At 36.0% G+C, this 16,511-nt stretch overlaps 4 protein-coding genes across 5 annotated transcripts in view; 1 reads left to right on the forward strand and 3 right to left on the reverse strand.

Moving 5' to 3' along the window:
* Window positions 1–1,416, reverse strand: part of LOC101243270 (dehydrogenase/reductase SDR family member 4-like) — a 14,446-nt gene extending 13,030 nt beyond the window's left edge. The window contains exons 1-2 of the mRNA XM_009860797.2: window positions 860–1,416; window positions 667–801 (exon numbers count right to left, since the gene is read on the reverse strand). The gene's annotated coding sequence lies outside the window, so the exon portion shown is untranslated. The remainder of the gene's footprint in view (window positions 1–666; window positions 802–859) is intronic.
* The window catches only part of s-themis-b (self-incompatibility-linked polycystic kidney disease protein-1B), a gene marked incomplete at its 5' end in the record, with an annotated part of 36,724 nt that overhangs the window by 18,478 nt on the left and 1,735 nt on the right, over window positions 1–16,511 (forward strand). The window contains 27 exon segments of the mRNA NM_001122970.1: window positions 7,376–8,312; window positions 8,427–8,567; window positions 8,634–8,811; window positions 8,869–9,062; window positions 9,129–9,317; window positions 9,574–9,851; window positions 9,915–10,037; window positions 10,091–10,240; window positions 10,310–10,442; window positions 10,508–10,581; window positions 10,642–11,044; window positions 11,100–11,296; window positions 11,352–11,513; window positions 11,565–11,693; window positions 11,761–11,916; window positions 11,973–12,097; window positions 12,171–12,344; window positions 12,413–12,612; window positions 12,669–13,809; window positions 13,887–14,108; window positions 14,326–14,465; window positions 14,664–14,818; window positions 14,899–15,021; window positions 15,114–15,255; window positions 15,328–15,487; window positions 15,542–15,694; window positions 15,750–15,890. Of these exon segments, the coding sequence (NP_001116442.1) occupies window positions 7,376–8,312; window positions 8,427–8,567; window positions 8,634–8,811; window positions 8,869–9,062; window positions 9,129–9,317; window positions 9,574–9,851; window positions 9,915–10,037; window positions 10,091–10,240; window positions 10,310–10,442; window positions 10,508–10,581; window positions 10,642–11,044; window positions 11,100–11,296; window positions 11,352–11,513; window positions 11,565–11,693; window positions 11,761–11,916; window positions 11,973–12,097; window positions 12,171–12,344; window positions 12,413–12,612; window positions 12,669–13,809; window positions 13,887–14,108; window positions 14,326–14,465; window positions 14,664–14,818; window positions 14,899–15,021; window positions 15,114–15,255; window positions 15,328–15,487; window positions 15,542–15,694; window positions 15,750–15,890 (6,320 nt within the window).
* On the reverse strand, window positions 1,443–3,395 carry LOC100175458 (uncharacterized oxidoreductase SSP0419-like). Of its 2 annotated transcripts, XM_002130019.4 has the most exons (7): window positions 3,276–3,393; window positions 3,084–3,217; window positions 2,745–2,879; window positions 2,433–2,529; window positions 2,264–2,373; window positions 2,036–2,072; window positions 1,443–1,974 (listed from the first exon to the last, which is right to left on the reverse strand). In XM_002130019.4, the coding sequence occupies exons 1-6, from the start codon at window positions 3,307–3,309 to the stop codon at window positions 2,052–2,054; spliced, it is 531 nt and encodes a 176-aa protein (XP_002130055.1). In that variant the 5' UTR covers window positions 3,310–3,393; the 3' UTR covers window positions 1,443–1,974; window positions 2,036–2,051. The 2 variants fall into 2 exon arrangements, with proteins under 2 accessions (XP_002130055.1, XP_026691025.1); XM_026835224.1 differs by lacking the exon at window positions 2,264–2,373 and having other exon boundaries at window positions 1,915–2,072; window positions 3,276–3,395.
* Window positions 4,510–5,620, reverse strand: LOC100186462 (angiopoietin-4). The gene is made up of 2 exons (XM_002123808.4): window positions 5,349–5,620; window positions 4,510–5,260 (listed from the first exon to the last, which is right to left on the reverse strand). Exons 1-2 carry the CDS (start codon window positions 5,611–5,613, stop codon window positions 4,560–4,562), a joined length of 966 nt encoding a protein of 321 aa, XP_002123844.3. The 5' UTR covers window positions 5,614–5,620; the 3' UTR covers window positions 4,510–4,559.

A 16,511-nucleotide genomic window follows, 5' to 3' on the forward strand; every position in this document is an offset into this window, starting at 1 on the left:
TCGCGGCTGTCCTACGCGCTGTATCCTACTCTCGGAATGTGCGCTGTATTTGGGAGAAATTTCTTGTTTCTGTCTTCTGGTACTGACGTTGTCTTGTTGAGTATGACTCGGTTATTTGAACATCAACTTGTATTGAGGCGTTATAAACTTTTCAACAGTAAACAAGTACCAAAAGCAACTCCAACGTTTACAATCACGTAACCCTATCTAGTTAGTCACTGGTCTCTCGAAACGTCTGCGTGTTTCTCCGTCTCATAACATGTACGGTAAGGTTTATAAAGGGGAATTGAAGTAAAAGGACAGATGTAACTTTACGACGTGACAAATGTCAGGAGAGAAACCATATAAATACATCAACACCATAAGCGAACATATGTTGCTATAAAGATTTACAACCACAATAAACCGAACCGCTACAGATCTGCTATTGTTTCCAAAACCTGGTTTTGGGAGTAGTTGTGCATTATACTATAAACACTGTGTAAAACTATTGTATACACTTGAGTATACTATGGTGAAACAGTATTTGCCGCACGCTGATAAAAAAGCTATAACAGACCTCTTAGTATCTTATTCTCTAATTCTTAATTTTACGTCACACATTCGTAAAATTAAATAAAGCGTACGAAGCCGTTTAATAAGGTATTGTGCACAATAGTGACAAACCTGTTTCGATCCATTTTCTTTGCACTTCTTGGCAACCTCACTTAACTTATCTTTATTACGACCGGTGATTGATAACAAAGCACCTTGCTTTGCAAATAATTCAGCAATCGCAGCTCCCAATTCCCCTCGAACTGCCTGTAGATACATGCCTATATAAGCCTGATACTGTTTCAATTAAAGTATTATCTCTTACCAGTAATTAAAACAACTTTGCAAGCCTTCGTCCATGTTATCGTGACGTATTGTTTCTTTCTGTGTTTTGCTGTGGGTTTTTCTGCACTGTTTCTAGTTTTGCTTACGTTGTTAATGACTTTTGTATTGGGTTGATACGTCTCTCGCAAAACCACCTTTGAGCATGATTGGTCGTCGTCGCGCCAGTGCGCCCTTTTCTCCTGTTTCTCACATCCGCCCGAGTATTGGATAAGATCGGTAGTTCTCGTTGTGTGTATGCGAGTATAACGTTGGTGTATTTATTTTCGTGTTCAAAACGTTGGTGTATTTGATTATTGTGGTCAAAACGTTGGTGTATTCGAGCATTATCCCTAATCGTTTTATTATAGCAGTTTTTATATGTCACTAAACTGTTAAGAAATCCTACATCAGTCTGGTCAAAGCGTCCCGGACCACACACTTTACGTAACAATATCGTGTTGATAAATAGTATCTGTACTTAGATTGCTGCTTGTACGAACAAGTTAGTATGGTAGGTAGAATGTTAAAGTTAAATATTAACTGATGTACCGCAGTCAGTTAGTAAACTTGATGTTAATGTTTACAGTCTTACAGGTGTATATACATCCGATATACGTATACTTACGTGCACGGCGCCGGTTTGTTCTATTTATGCTACACATTTGTCATTTCACTCATCAAATTCGTGCAAGGAATATATGGAGAAATCAGTCGGAGGTTTATAAGCACTTCGATGAAAATAAATTATATTTAAGCAGACGCTATATACGTTCATTGTAAAAAAAATTATATATTTTGAAGTTATTCGTAAAAATGGTATCTATCTACAGTCATTTCTAAATAAAACGAAGCGACATCTTGTGTGTTTTCAAATATTGTTTGCTTCGTGTGGATGATCATTCATTTATTTTTGTGATGTACCGTCCTCCATCAATCACAATGCATTCACCTGTTACCATGGCAGCTTTCTCCGAGGCGAGAAATACGGCCATATTGGCAACATCTTCTACTGTTGCTACTTTCCTGCTAAGCAAAGATGCTTCGACTGTTAAAATACTTTCCACGATTTCTTTTGGTACAAAGTTGTCAAATATTTCGGTGCCAATCGCTCCTGGACTGAAAAAAGTAGTCGTTAATACCTGAGTACTTTATAAATAGATAGTCCAAATATTCAAACCATATCGCGTTGCATCTTATGCCATCTTTTGCAAAACCTGCAAAATAAAATGCAGTTGAGAAGTATGAAAGCATCGTATGGCTGCCAAAATCGTGCAAAATGGCATTTTAAAAGAAAATTATACTTCTTTAAGTGGTTTTATTTCCAGTTATGGTATAACATGCTGTCGTTTAATTACATGTTTATATAGTTGTTTAAGTTGAATTAAGTTTTCCCCATACAACTTACTTGCAGCTGTTGTTTTCGTAAATTGCTAAGTCCATTCTTCGTAATACCATACATGAAGGAACCTGCTGTTAGACGTGTAGCAGAAACACTTGACATATTTACTATATTGCCTGAAAACAACAATAGTATTACGTTTAAACTGAACCATCTCTCGCATGATAAACATTACCTTTTGTCAATGCAAGGTGAGGTTTCGCGATCTTTGTCAAATATATTGGAGCTTTGAGGTTGATTGCTAAAATCTTGTCGAACGATTCTCCTGTGTACTGCGTTAAAATGTATGTCTCTATACTTGCCTTTGTGCCAACACAATAGTTTGTATATAATATAAGAGTATAGGGTATAAGATGGGACAAGTTTTCAAATATTTTCAGAATTACACAATATTAGCATCCGGTAAACTGTAAAAAGGCTGGATTAAGGTGCAATAACGGTACCCCAGCATCTTACCTCTCAGCAATATAAAATATATTATACCCACATTCTCAACAGACGTCATAGATACAATTCCAGCGTTGTTTACAAGAACATCCAATTTTCCGAATGTTTTAATCGTTTCTTCCATTAATTTGTCCATCTCTTCCTCCTTTGTAAGATCTGCTATTGTTTCCAAAACCTGGTTTTGGGAGTAGTTGTGCATTATACTATAAACACTGTGTAAAACTATTGTATACACTTCAGTATACTATGGTGAAACAGTATTTGCCGCACGCTGATAAAAAAGATAGCTTATAATTCTTTAAATCTTAATTTTACGTCACACGTTCGTAAAACTAAATAAAGCGTTAAATAAGGTTTAGTTTGCACAACAGTGACTTACTTGTTTCGATCCATTTTCTTTGCATTTCTTGGCAACCTCACTTAACTTATCCTTATTACGACCTGTGATTGATAACAAAGCACCTTGCTTGGCAAATAATTCAGCAATCGCAGCTCCAATTCCCCTCGAACTGCCTGTATAGATACATACCTATAAGCCGGATACTGTTTCAATTAAAGTTCTATTTCCTACCCGTTATTAAGACAACTTTGCAATCTTCGTCCATGGTATATGGTGTTGATAAATAATATCATGTACCTAGTTCTTTGCTCACTGTTAGTGTGAACAAGTTAGTATGGTAGGTAGACTGTACAAGTTAAATATTAATCGATGTACCGCGGTTAGTTTTAAGCCTTCAACTGACCACAGGTGCACAGTATGAATGAATGTAACTTACCTTATCCTTACGTGGCCGGAAAACGACAGTCGTTATAACGCGGGCATTCATGCACCTCGTGCCAGCTTACGAGTTACCCTTTTTGCATGGTAAAAAGTAAATGCGTATAGCGATCCGCATTAACCCGTCATTCGGTAACTCGCTATAACCGCGTTATTTTGCATGGTCGTTGGTTCATGCGCGTATCAACATTGAGTTAGCTTAGCTTTTTTAGCCCAATGCTGTTAAACCTATAGTTTATAACATGAGTTTTGATACTTTATAGTGCTATTACCAACTAAAAACTGTAAAATAATACCCGAAAAAGGTTAGGCTCGTATTAAAGTGAAACCGTCCTCCCACCATATTTTTGATGAAAACGTATAGGCTACTAAAACTGTGGTCCTAGTTGGGTGACTTCCACCATATTTTTGATGGGTACATTACCCTTTTTGCATGGGTTTATGCGAATAACGATTCGCATAAAGTCGTCATTTGGTGACTCGCTAACGGCGTTATTTGCTTGGTCATCGGTTTGAGTAACAACCTATCACAGCAGGTAACACGCTAACGACGTTATGCGTGTTAACTTTGTTTTTGTTGGTAAATATGCGAGTACTTACGCGCATAAAAGCGATCATATTCGCATTAACTTTTTTACCATGCAAAAAAAGGGTATAAGAAGCATTAACTAATAGACTTGTGAAGTACTAAAAAATATCTAAATAAATACACTAGTTACATAAAATAAAACTATATTACATGATACTGTCTACTGTTTTGTCAACAATCGTGTATTAAGAAAAAAAAACAAAAAAATTCATTGGCTACTTAAATAAAGTAAAAAGTATTGACAAACACTGCATCTTACTATAAAGACGGTAATCCAACGAATCCAGCCATCTGTTGTTAACTGTTTTGTAGAACTTTAGTACTGTTTAGCGATGATGTTCAAGGTGTCAGCATTTTTTATTCTAACCTTCTTGTCAGGTACCCTTTAGAGTTAATTACTAATATAGAGTTATATTACTAATTTATCATAAATGTGCACAATTCATACTGAACTTATTTATTGTTTTACCGGTTTTCAATTACAAACATTAAAACTGAACCATTAACGATACATGTTTTAATGCGGCATAATTAGGGTTTACTATAAACCACAATTTCCAGTACATATTGTTTATTGACATGCGTTCTGTAGATGTGGCATATTTGCCATTTAAGTTAGACCGAGAACAGCTTGTTAACCACCAACCCCCATTGTCGGGCGCAGGACATCGGGCGTTTAGAAAGGTGTTTGTTTTATGGTCAAACGTGCTAAATCCAGTTGAGGAAATTTCTCTACTAAAGAAATGGTTATCGGGATTTCCAAATACTGTACCAATGGTGGAAAACTTATAATTCTTTGAATCGGGTAACAGAAGAAATTTGCTATATTCCACAAACGCTGTAAAACCATCCCAGTCTTCTAAGTCAATTCTGAGACGCGGAAAATCGGTCGTTGGGCGCCCATATGGTTTATATGTTATGCGCTGCTGTGTTAATCGTTCAATTATTTCCAAACCCATCCAATGCTCTTCGTTAGGGTTGCCAAATCCATTTACGTAATCAACCCAACCCCTATGAAAGTTTATGTCGCCATTTATCCGTCTTTGGATTATTGCCCAACTTCTAAGTTTTGTAATGTTACTTTTGACCTTCATGTTGCAGAAAACATGGATAAATTGGTATGCGGAAGTGAGCCAAAGTGGATAGATACCATTTGAAACGAAATTAGCTGTATAGATGCTTGTGCAGTCTATTAAAAAGTGAATCATGTTGGCTGTTGTTAAGTTTATCGTAAACTATATACCGTTACCTATAATTTACTAAAACGCAGCACTCACCTTTATACAATTTTAATATAGGTTGTTGGTACAACGTAGAAACATTTTGACTAGATTTTTCCAATTGAAATAAGTTTTTATTTTTCTGGCACATTTCTAGTCGCCTCTTCATCTCATGTACAACTTTGTTTAAAGCATCAACTGCAATAATCATATCATTTCTAACGACTTGGATTTTACCAGTTTTATCTGCGTTGGGTATTTCATCTGACATGTTTTGTTGTGGCGTACAGATAATAACAACTAGAATTAGTAACGTCTTCATGTTGTATTGCTAGAGAATGCTTCACCAGTGTTGATTCAAAGCCCTTTCGGAGTTTTACGTTCCCCTTCTTCTTCCGACTGTAATGCCACACGTTCCGCATCACCAACCGTTTCTTGGGAATTTAGCCTTAAACCAGAACAGATCCTTCTGCTGCGAATTCTGACACACGCCCAAAGGTTTTAATATTAGTATTATTTTAGTAGCATTACCTTTTATTAAAGTTTGGCAACTATAAAAACCTACAAAACTGCCATGTGGGAGAAAACAAGACAGTATTAATAGTATTCTGCAACTTGCAGTTAACCTACCGAGATTAACCTGTGCTGGTTTCCTTGCCATGTAAACTTTTAAATATAGAAGTTTAAAACGATATTTATTGTCTTTTTTTATTCTAACTAAAGCCGTATATACCCATTCCTATTTTCCTTATGTTTATACCTCAGTTTTTTTACAAAACTATAAATAGTTTTATTATGAGACATAAAATCAAAATAGTTCAGCCTTTTTTTATTAAACTACGATACTAGATTGATGATTCACTCGCAAACTACAAAGTTTCTTAATTTTCAATATGATCAACCATGGCCCACTAAAGATATCTTTAGAAGGCCATGGATCAACGAGCTTTCCAAAATGTTTAGCCATTGAAATACGTTCTAGTCGTATAACAACGAATTCTAATACTTAAATAAAGTTATCAACGTTCCCGGGCACTTTGTTGGACCTTGAAAATACTGTCGAATAATAACATTTTTGTCTATTACAGAATAAGTACCGATAAACGGAGATATTTTTAAAATCACGTCTTACGCCGAGTCCTGTCTTTCCCCAGCCCTACGATAACCAAGTATTGAAAACTCGGTTGTTTTTTTCAGGTGTGGTGAATTCAACATTGTTGTGGAACATGATTCTAAAATCGTTTATGACTGCTCTTACGCTGGTCCACACACGTTACTCTTAGCAGCTTACTCAAAACTTTCTGTTACAAAAACAGCTGGGTTATGCAACGCTTCAAACATAGCCCAATACAAGACGTTGGGTAGACATTTCTCAACATACACCTGTCTCTTTCATAGAAGTTAATATTATTTTTTTGTTAGGTCTAAGTACAAAAGTTCCAAGATTTGCAACAGTCCACCGAAACGTTACATATAATATAAAGGTAGCAAACCTAAAAGAAACAGATCCAAAACTGGAATGCCAAATAGACTTCGGTGATTTTCAATCTGTGTGGTTTATCAGCTCTATTCAACTAAAAATACATGCATACAAAGAACCCGGACAGTTCTATTATGAAATATCTTGTTCAGTAAAGAATTCAACAGATAAATTGACAAAATTTGGAAATATATTTGTGGAAACTGACTTGCAGAGTGCACAAATTCAGTACAAGCAATTAGGATTCCAAACAACTGGCAATTTAACTTTACGTTTTCGTCATTCGTACATGTATCCGATAAGTTATGGTTTGTTACTGACAAATACGATCATTTCGAAAAACGTTAACACTTTGGAAAAAGATAAATTTCTAAATCGACATAATGTTTTTGTCGATTTCAACATCCCGGTTGAAATAAGAATGAAACTTGGACCAGGACGTCATTACTTTACTTTAATAACTGAAAACAACATTTCATACGCTGAGTCTCACTTCATTTTGGATATGGCCACTACTTTGACTGATCTCGGAGTTCATTCAAAACGTTATGCAGCGATTAAACCAAATTACTTTACAATCAACATCACACTTGAAGAAGGTTGTCCAGCCAACATTACAATAGAAATCAACAAATATCCCAACAACGAACTTGTATCTCAAATAAAAACACTTTGTTCAAATCCTGATGAATGTAAATTGGTTCAAGTCAAGGTATCTCTGAAGAAAGCTGAGGAAAAATACAGAGTCACTGTGTTTGCAAACAACCAGATATCTAATGGTAGCGCTATATCTCAAGTGTTTGAAACCGTTCCTCAAATATATGACGTATACATGACGTCAGATGGACCTTTATATGCCAATGTTCCAACCAATCTTATGATTTACGTCAGAGGGGACATTGGTGGATTTGAGATGACGTTGGAGTTTGAGGAACATTCTAAACATGTTCCGTTTACAATTGATTCGATCAAACATGTTCATTCAGATGAAGCAAGTCTACCGTTTGATTCAACGTTTTACAAACTAATAAAAGAGAGAATTATCTTTACGTCTACTGGAGATCAACTGATTAATGCAAATATCAGGAATTCAAAACAAATTTTTAATTTTAGTTCAAACTTTATTGTACAAAGGCAACCAACATGTTTGGAAAGCGTGAAAATCCGTGATGGGAATTCAAACAGAGCGATTGGTGAACCGTTAAAACTTGCGAGAGAGTTGATTTTAAGCGCTGACGTCACTTTATCGTGTGTTAAAGATTCCAACATTAAGTTTAAATGGAAATCTTTTAAAGTCGATTCAAGTTCACAGTTACCTCGACCTGAAAACGAAGTGAAATTAAAAGGAAATATTTACAACAATGAAATTGTGATTCGAAGCAACAATTTGCTTCCAGGATTGTACGTCATAATGCTTGAGGTATCGACTAATGACGTCACAGATAAGGATGTGACATCAAAGGCGAGAGATTTCAGTTTGATCAAGGTTCCCACGAGAAAGCTGGAGGTTCTTATCAAAGGAGGCAACAAGCGACAACTTGGTAAGTTATGTGGTGAATGTTGTGGTTAATATCATGTTGTGGAATTGATATGATGAGATTGTCTGTGTTGTATATCGTTCTTTATAATCTAACGATTGTTCACACATTTAATAGGAAATGAAACTTCCATTAAATTTGAAGCATCCGTAACAACTGAAGTTGATTTCGCGATTCGATTTCACCATAATTGGTATTGTGCCGTCACATTAGATGATTTACCACGTGACGTAGAAGTTGGTAAAGTGAAACGAAAAGGTATTAACATCCAACTGTGGTTATCTCACATAACAATGCTCGTTACATTGTATATGTTGTTACCAGGTTCATGTTTCAACCGACAACCACTGTGGATTGGTGATGATACATTTGTTCAAGTCTCAAATTTTAAACCAAACTCATTTTACTTCATTCGATTAATCGTTACCGGTGAAGGGTATTCCCCCGCTTATGCTGATCAAGAAATATTTATTCTTCCTCAAGCCCCAACTTTAACATTGAAGTAAAATTATGGTTTGCCAAAAACATGACATTTTTATAATTCACTTTCTTATTTCAGATGTTGGACAAATTGTGGGAAATTTGTTTCTCCCAACATTCCACTGATCCTCCAATCAGAATGCAGTGATTGTGTACGTCACACTTGGTTTCTTAATTCAAATATATTGGACAGTTGTAACAACAAAGATATTTGTAAATTTACTCCACAACAGTTCCAAACGTCAACGATTTTAAACAACATTACAGTTATTGGTAATTATATTCTAACTCAATTTTTATTACTTATCAGTATTCACGTTTAAATTAACGTTACTTCAGGCTTCGATGTTCACAAAACAAAGTCTTCTGCGGGTCTACTTTTTAGCGTTACATCGCCACCTAGTGACGGCCATTGCTCAGCTTTACCACAGCTCGGCAAGTCTTACGTCACAAAGTTTACGGTGAAGTGTCAAAACTTCGCCGACGTCCATCCACCACTGATGTACAAGTTTTACATGAAACAATCGGGCAAGTCGTGTTTGACTTTGCTTATATTGTAGGATGGGGGAAGACGGGACAGCTTTAACACATGATGCACACATATCCTAATAGTAGTATAAACAATCAACAACGGTCTATGGGAGTCGTCTGGATACGGTTTTATAATTCTTAGGATGTTCTTTTTAAATGGGACGAGAAAACAGAATGGAGTTATGTCCCATCTTCCCCCACCCTACTACATTATACATTCTTATATACATGTATTAATATAACACTTTCACAGACAAGGAATTATCGCTCCTACAATACGGTTACGATGCTTCAGTTCATAACATCACCATGAGCAGAACGTTCGGGGTTGCTTTCACAGTGGATATTTGCAACAGCTTGGGCGCGTGTCGACGAGATGACGTTGCCGTTGATGTCATACCTACATCACGAAATCCTCCAATTTCTGACGCAATAAAAGAGATTGATGAAAGTATGAAAGCCAACAACATCCAGAGATTGTTACAACTTGTGGCACCTTTGTCAGGAACAACAGCATTGAGTTCTAACAAGGTAGGAGAATCTCTTGTTTTATGATTTATTTAAAACCAATAATTTACTTTTACATTTCTATAGAGAAACAAAATACTCAAGCACGTGACTTCCACGAAAGTAACTTCTGTTAAATCAGCGAAACAAATTATTGACGTCATGAATTACGTCACTAGTGAACCGGACTTGACAGGCGTTGAAAATAAGGTACATGATATTTAAGTTGCATTTAAACTAAATTATCAAATTTATTCCTCAAGGAAAGTTCTTGGGAAAAACTTTCTGATGTTCAAAATTTTATGGAGTCAAGGTTGAATGACGCAACAAAGACCGAACTCAACTCCATAATGACGTCATGTGTGTCGGTTGCTTCAAATTTAATGCTAGCTTCTCACAGCAGCATAAACAGGGTGAATATTTATAATCATTCACAGTTAACACTTACATGATAATACTATATGTTTTTATTTTATCACCAGATAGAAGAAACAAATAAAATAAAAAACTTTGGAAGACTTTTGATGACGCAGGTTATTCCCGGGGAATCCCCCATCACGTATAAAACACCCGGAACTGAAATAATGTTGATGAGAATGAAAGGAAACACGACAGGTACATGTGGTTGTGGTATAAGATACCTGTTACATTATTTAAAACTAATACAGTTTATCTTAAAGAAAATGATCAATCTGTAACATTCCAAATTCCTGGTATGACGTCAATCTTCGGTAATGACGTCATCAATATGGAGGTTAGTGGAGATATTATTGCTATGATATATTATGTTTGATAATTGTTATGATACTTATAGTTATACAACTACGACGCACGAAAGATAAACTTCAACACATCCACTCAAAGTGTTGACTTTGTCACTGCTGTGTCCTTGACAACTGGTTGGGAGAAACAAAATCCGATTTCTTCCAAAAAAGCCCGAAATCTTCAAAGTCGATTTATTGTTCCAAAACAATCAACATCAACAAATCTGCAATTAATCATTGCGAGCGATTGTGACGTAACAATATGCAACAGTCAAGCAACAACTAGCACAGCATTTGAAGTAGGAATCGACAACAAAGAAAACTTAAGTAAATATTTTCTTCGAATCTTGCTTGAAAATTCCACTCACGAAGTCAAGGAATGGAAGATAACGTTACAACTTTCTGACTCAATGAACCACCAGTTTAACTTGACGAAGACATTCACCAATAAAAGTAACTAACTGGACCACACCAACTTAAACTGAGATTAATTTGGAAAACATTTCAGAGTCAGGATTTGATTGGTTGATCCCATTTACGAATCTACCACATGGTGGCAGCAAATACAACCTGACCATCCATGCTTACCTTGGTTCGAAATATTTTCGTCAAGGAAGCGTCATGAAAACATCATTGGTGACGCATTCTGTTAACTGCATGTATTGGGATGACGTCATATTTGATTGGAACAACAAAGGATGTCAGGTATACTGTCACGAAATATTATTTTTTGTATTTTTAACAAAATTATTCATCTTAGCCAAAAGTGAATTCAAAACAATCAGAGTTGATGTGTGAGTGCAATCATTTCCCAGTTCCTCCTGAGAGCAGTGGGAGAATGAAAGAGAATAACAAAAGAGATGTTCCCACTCTTTTCGCATCCAGTTTGATTGTGTATCCAAACAAGATTGATTACAGCAAGGTGAGAAATAATTTAAATTTTTTTTTATTGAAAACCTAATTCTGTGTACAGCTGTCTTGGAATTTGTGGGCAGAATTTCTAAAAAATCCGGTTATATTTGTTTGTCTGTTTATTCTTTACACGTCTTATGGTATCTTGGTGGTTCTGGCAAGAAAGAAAGATATCGAATATGAAGACAAAGTAAGTCATACATCTTCATTATCAAGTTATATCATAACACTTCACATATACTGCATATCTTACTAAGCAACAATATATTGACGTGGTGGATAACTCACCCTTGGATAAATATCGTTATTACGTCACAATATACACCGGAAACCGTCGGACTGCTGGAACATCTGCCGTTGTTTGTATCAAACTGATTGGATCGAAGAAATCTAGCAAAGTTCATATTCTGCAGGTTGATTGTAATTTTTAATATTTTTAAATCTGAATTTACCGTTTTGCTGTTTCCAGAACTTGGAAGAAAGATTTTTAACAAGAGGGAGCATTAATTCATATCTGATTACGTCATTCAGTTGCCTTGGAAATCTAGTTGCTGTTCGGTTATGGCATGACAACAGTGGGCGTAGCCCTGAATGGTAAATTTATTAAATTATGGCATAACTTCATGTCTTGTGTTTCAATTACTTTTAAACCAACTTATACTCGTAGGTTTTTACAAAGAATGGTTGTAAGAGATTTAGAAACAAATGAATGCACTTTCTTTATTTGCAATACGTGGTTTGATGACGTCATTGACCATATATTTCCAGCAGCTCGTACTAGAGAGCTCCACACGTTTGAAAGTTTATTTCACATCAAATGTGAAAATTATTTGAAAGACGAGTGAGTGGTAACATTGTTAAATAATCCAACAATCCACAAGTAACATTATCACTCCATGTAAAACACAGACACTTGTGGTATTCAATACTTGCGATGCGACCTTGGCAACAAAGCGAGATGTCCAGGGTGGAAAGACTCTCTGCTTGTTATCTTCTTATTTTTATGATCATGTTGACGTCACTCATGTTTTATGGACGCGAGGTTTCTCAACCTGGTTTCCAAATACACTTGGGTTACTACTCGTTCAAGTGGTCGCAGATAGCAGTTGGTAAACTGATTATAGTGACACGTTTTCTGATTTGATTTACATATTGTAACTTGCAGGTGTTGAAAGTGGATTGCTATGTTTTCCAATGACGTACATCATCACAACTCTTTTTCGATTATCTCAACCAAGATTGAAAAACAGAAGAGATGACTTGGTTTCTCTTGAAAGAGGAGAGTTGAAACGTTCTTATGAAAGTAACGACCATTATGAGACGGAGATTTCTGATTCTGATGACGTCACCAATTCGTCACTGAGCGAAAAGATTAAAAATAAATCTAAAATAAATCTAAAATATCAAAAGTCATCTGTAGGTGGTTTTAGCAAAAAGAAGGGTTCATCTCTCGGTTTAGGGGATTTCCACAAAAACAAAAAAAGAAAAAGAAGCAAAAGCGAATTGACGAAAAACGTACTAAAAGTACTGAAGAATGATTTGACCGACATAAAAACAGAAAAAGAATTGAAAGATGATGTTGAAACAACTAATAAGCAAATCAACACTTCTAAAAATATAATTCCCGACGATACCTCAAGTTCATTTAAGAGTTGCCGTTCCGCATTTGGGGGTAAAACTAAACGCGACCCTGATCATCGTCATCAGAGGAAACATCTTGATCATCAACAATCGTATGCGGGAAAAAGTAAAAAAAGAAACTTGAACTCGCCGACTTCATTAAAATCAGTCAAATTCAGTCTTGAATCAAATATTGAACCTCTCGATTATTCACGTCACAATTACAATACGTCATGGCAACCAGCAGGAAAGTTTGGTGCGATTCACGATTTGACAGAAATGGGCAAAGTTTTCAACCGAGAACATCCGAATCTAAACATAGATCAACCTGTACATAACTTGTCTAAGCCAAAGAGAGACAGAACCAGGTTAAAAGAAATAGCTAAGAATTCCAAACATGATGCTTTACGTTCAAGTGAATTAAATAACACTGAACGCGTGGATCCAATCAGAAACATGCCTCCTGAACCTCATCATTCAAACCAACCAATCAGATCAAAGAACTCGAAACCCTCTCAAATCATTGATGATGCCATTGAAACAAAAACAAAGAAACTTCAAAGGTCGAAGAAATCAAAACTTCCTTCTGAGAAACCAATTTTGAAAGAAAGGTCGAAAAGACCTCAACCAAGAGCGAGGAAAAATAAAGTTCATGAAAATACTTCTTCTCCCATTCCTTCAGCTGGGTCAGTTTATCTTTTAACAAATAATGTGTTCAACTATATTCAGGTTCGCTATCAATGTTCGTTGTTTGTTTCTTCAGGTTGAACAGGCGTGAGTTATACAGCATTGACCAGAAGGTTATTGGTTCAAATCCTCGTTCGTTGACTATGGTTGACGTGGATCCTTTTTCTGTTGATTTCCGACCTTTACCTTCCTTCTTTGTGTGGATTGCTTGGTTCTTTATTTTCTCCACAATCCTCGCTTCAAGTTCGTTGTGTGTAATGTATGGGATGACGTACGGAGTTGAGATCAGCAAGGAATGGTGAGCGAACATGTTTAATCAGAACAGTAAGGACCAAACATAAAACAAACACTGGTCGCCCCTCCTTTGCCTATAAAGATGTATTTTTAAACATGGACGTTTTAGTCAATTAATTTAATTCACCATTCTAATTGCTTGTTTGCTAAACAACTGTCGAAAAATACAAATATCTACATCTAAAGATTCTAAACACTGTTTTAAACATTTGTCTTTCAAGGTTGATGTCTTTATTAAGTGGATTTATTCAGAGCATTATATTAATCGAACCCTTCAAAGCAATCTTCCTCGCCTCCTTTCAAGTCATCAACAATCCTAAACATGATTTGAAAGATTGGCTTGCACCTGTAGCTGACAATGGTAGGTAAAACCACAAATTTGTTTGTGTTTAAATTCTAAATTTATATCTTTCCTTTCTATCTAATTTATGGCAATTACATTATATACGGGCGAGACCGACGGTTTAAGCAACATGTTCGCCAATTACCCTGTTCCATGTAAATTACAGCAACTAACAACGCTCAAAATAATTAATTAATATCTTGTACGATGAATTAGTTCAACCACGAGATGCTCCTGATCCACAAATGGTGGAAGATTTATTAAAAGAAGAAAGATCAAAGAATCCGGTTTACAAACCTCCGACTCTTGATCGGATGTTGGAAGGACAGGAGAAGAGAGCTTCGGAAAGAACAATCAGAAGAAGATTGAAAGTAAAACATTCCTTCCAAACACAATATTGTATTCTTCATATATTTCAATGTTTGTTTATACTTTGTGTTCCATCATCCAGAATATATCAGTTCATTTGCTCTACCTCACTTTTCTACTGATTGTGTCGTTTGGACAACGAGAAGAGAATTCATTCAATTTCGGACAAGCGTTAAACAGAATGTTTGTGAATGAAGCGAAAAACGTAAGTTGGTTTAATATGGAATCTATTGTTGGAAGAATATGAACTGAATTTTGTTGTATATATAAACTTTCTATTCAATATTACTTTACCAGATCAAATCAAGCACGGACGTTTATAAATGGATCGATCGCTCAGTGGTTGGAACACTTTTAAATGATCACATGACGCATTTCACTGACGGTCAGCTGATATTTGTATCCGGTCCATTGTTACGTCAGAAACGTGTCGTCGCTGGTAAAATCTTTTGGAATTTGTAACTAAACTTTAAATTGACTCGATCGTCTCACTCACCATTGTATGTTACAGGAACGACGTGTGCTCACAGTGATGCCGTAAAGAAAGCAAAACTATCTGGAAACACTGCTTGTAGTTTAGGATATGATTCACCGTTTGAAGATCAACGAAACTACGGTCCTGGATGGTCGACCGAAAATCCTTATTTTTCCAACAGTGGCCACAAAAATAAGTAAATCTTTTTAAACTTTTGAAACTTTTTAAATGTTTCCACCGATTTGTTTAGTGCATGGAGATATAAACCCAAACCATGGACATGGATCAGCGATTATAATGGTGAACATGGAACGTATGACAATGGTGGTTATTACGTCACAGTGACGGATCGCGATGTTGCGCAATATCTTCGATTGTCGAATTGGATCGATAAACATACAAGGTCGGAAAATATTCAAACTTTTCGTAGTTTTATAATTCGAAAATAACTTTTTTAGGGCCATAATTTTCGAATCAATATTCTACAATGTTCCTCATCGTATTTATTGCGTCACAATTATTGTCATGGAAATCCCAAACTTCTCTGGTGACGTACACGTGACGTCGCGACTTCATTTTATGAGAACACACCACGTCGAGTGAGTATAGAACAGCGGTTCCAAAACTGTGGTACGCGAGCACCTTATTGAGTTTCAACAACAAACGGTCGCAAACGATCTTTTAGTGATTGTCGTAAGCATTCTTTTAATTCATACAAACTATGTAGCGTGTGACATTTCATGCTATATTCCCTATTACAGTGGTTTCCAACTTTTTTAAGTCGAACAGGCGTTGCCTTACGCGTGTACAAGTTTTTTTTGCAAAGTATTTATACTTTACTTATAATGCGTAAAAAGTTAAATAACCGACCTATTTTTAAGCGCCTGCAGGCTAAATATTTAAGGGGACAATCGCTATTGTTACGCAAATATTCAACGTGTGAATTGCTATTATGTCGTAATTAATTGCCACAATGTCAAACAATCGCTATTATGATGCAATGAATCCACGTGTGAATCCCTACTATTTCTTAACATATATGCTGCTTGGCTGAGAAAACATCTCAAATACACAGCAGTGCTACTTCTGGAACATATTTCGGTTGTTTATTACAGCATGTTGCCCTGTTTAATAGGCAAATATTACATTTTTTGACACGAAACTTCGAGAAAGGCAGTGCCAAGTTTGTGCTGCGAATTCCCGCCGAAAAAAATATGTAG

This window comes from Ciona intestinalis, chromosome 7 (genome assembly GCF_000224145.3).
Source record: "Ciona intestinalis chromosome 7, KH, whole genome shotgun sequence".
In the NCBI taxonomy this organism is placed as follows: Eukaryota; Metazoa; Chordata; class Ascidiacea; order Phlebobranchia; family Cionidae; genus Ciona; species Ciona intestinalis.

Bases quoted from the DNA above. Each gene is read 5' to 3' on its own strand.
- LOC100186462 (XM_002123808.4), bottom strand. From the start codon at position 5,613: ATGAAGACGTTACTAATTCTAGTTGTTATTATCTGTACGCCACAACAA. The intron at 5,261-5,348 runs GTGAGTGCTGCG...ACTTTTTAATAG, and splicing joins TATATTAAAATTGTATAAAG to ACTGCACAAGCATCTATACA.
- LOC100175458 (XM_002130019.4), bottom strand. From the start codon at position 3,309: ATGGACGAAGATTGCAAAGTTGTCTTAATAACGG. The intron at 2,530-2,744 runs GTGGGTATAATA...ATTTTAACGCAG, and splicing joins CTATGACGTCTGTTGAGAAT to TACACAGGAGAATCGTTCGA. The intron at 2,073-2,263 runs GTAAGTTGTATG...TTTATTTTGCAG, and splicing joins TACGAAAACAACAGCTGCAA to GTTTTGCAAAAGATGGCATA.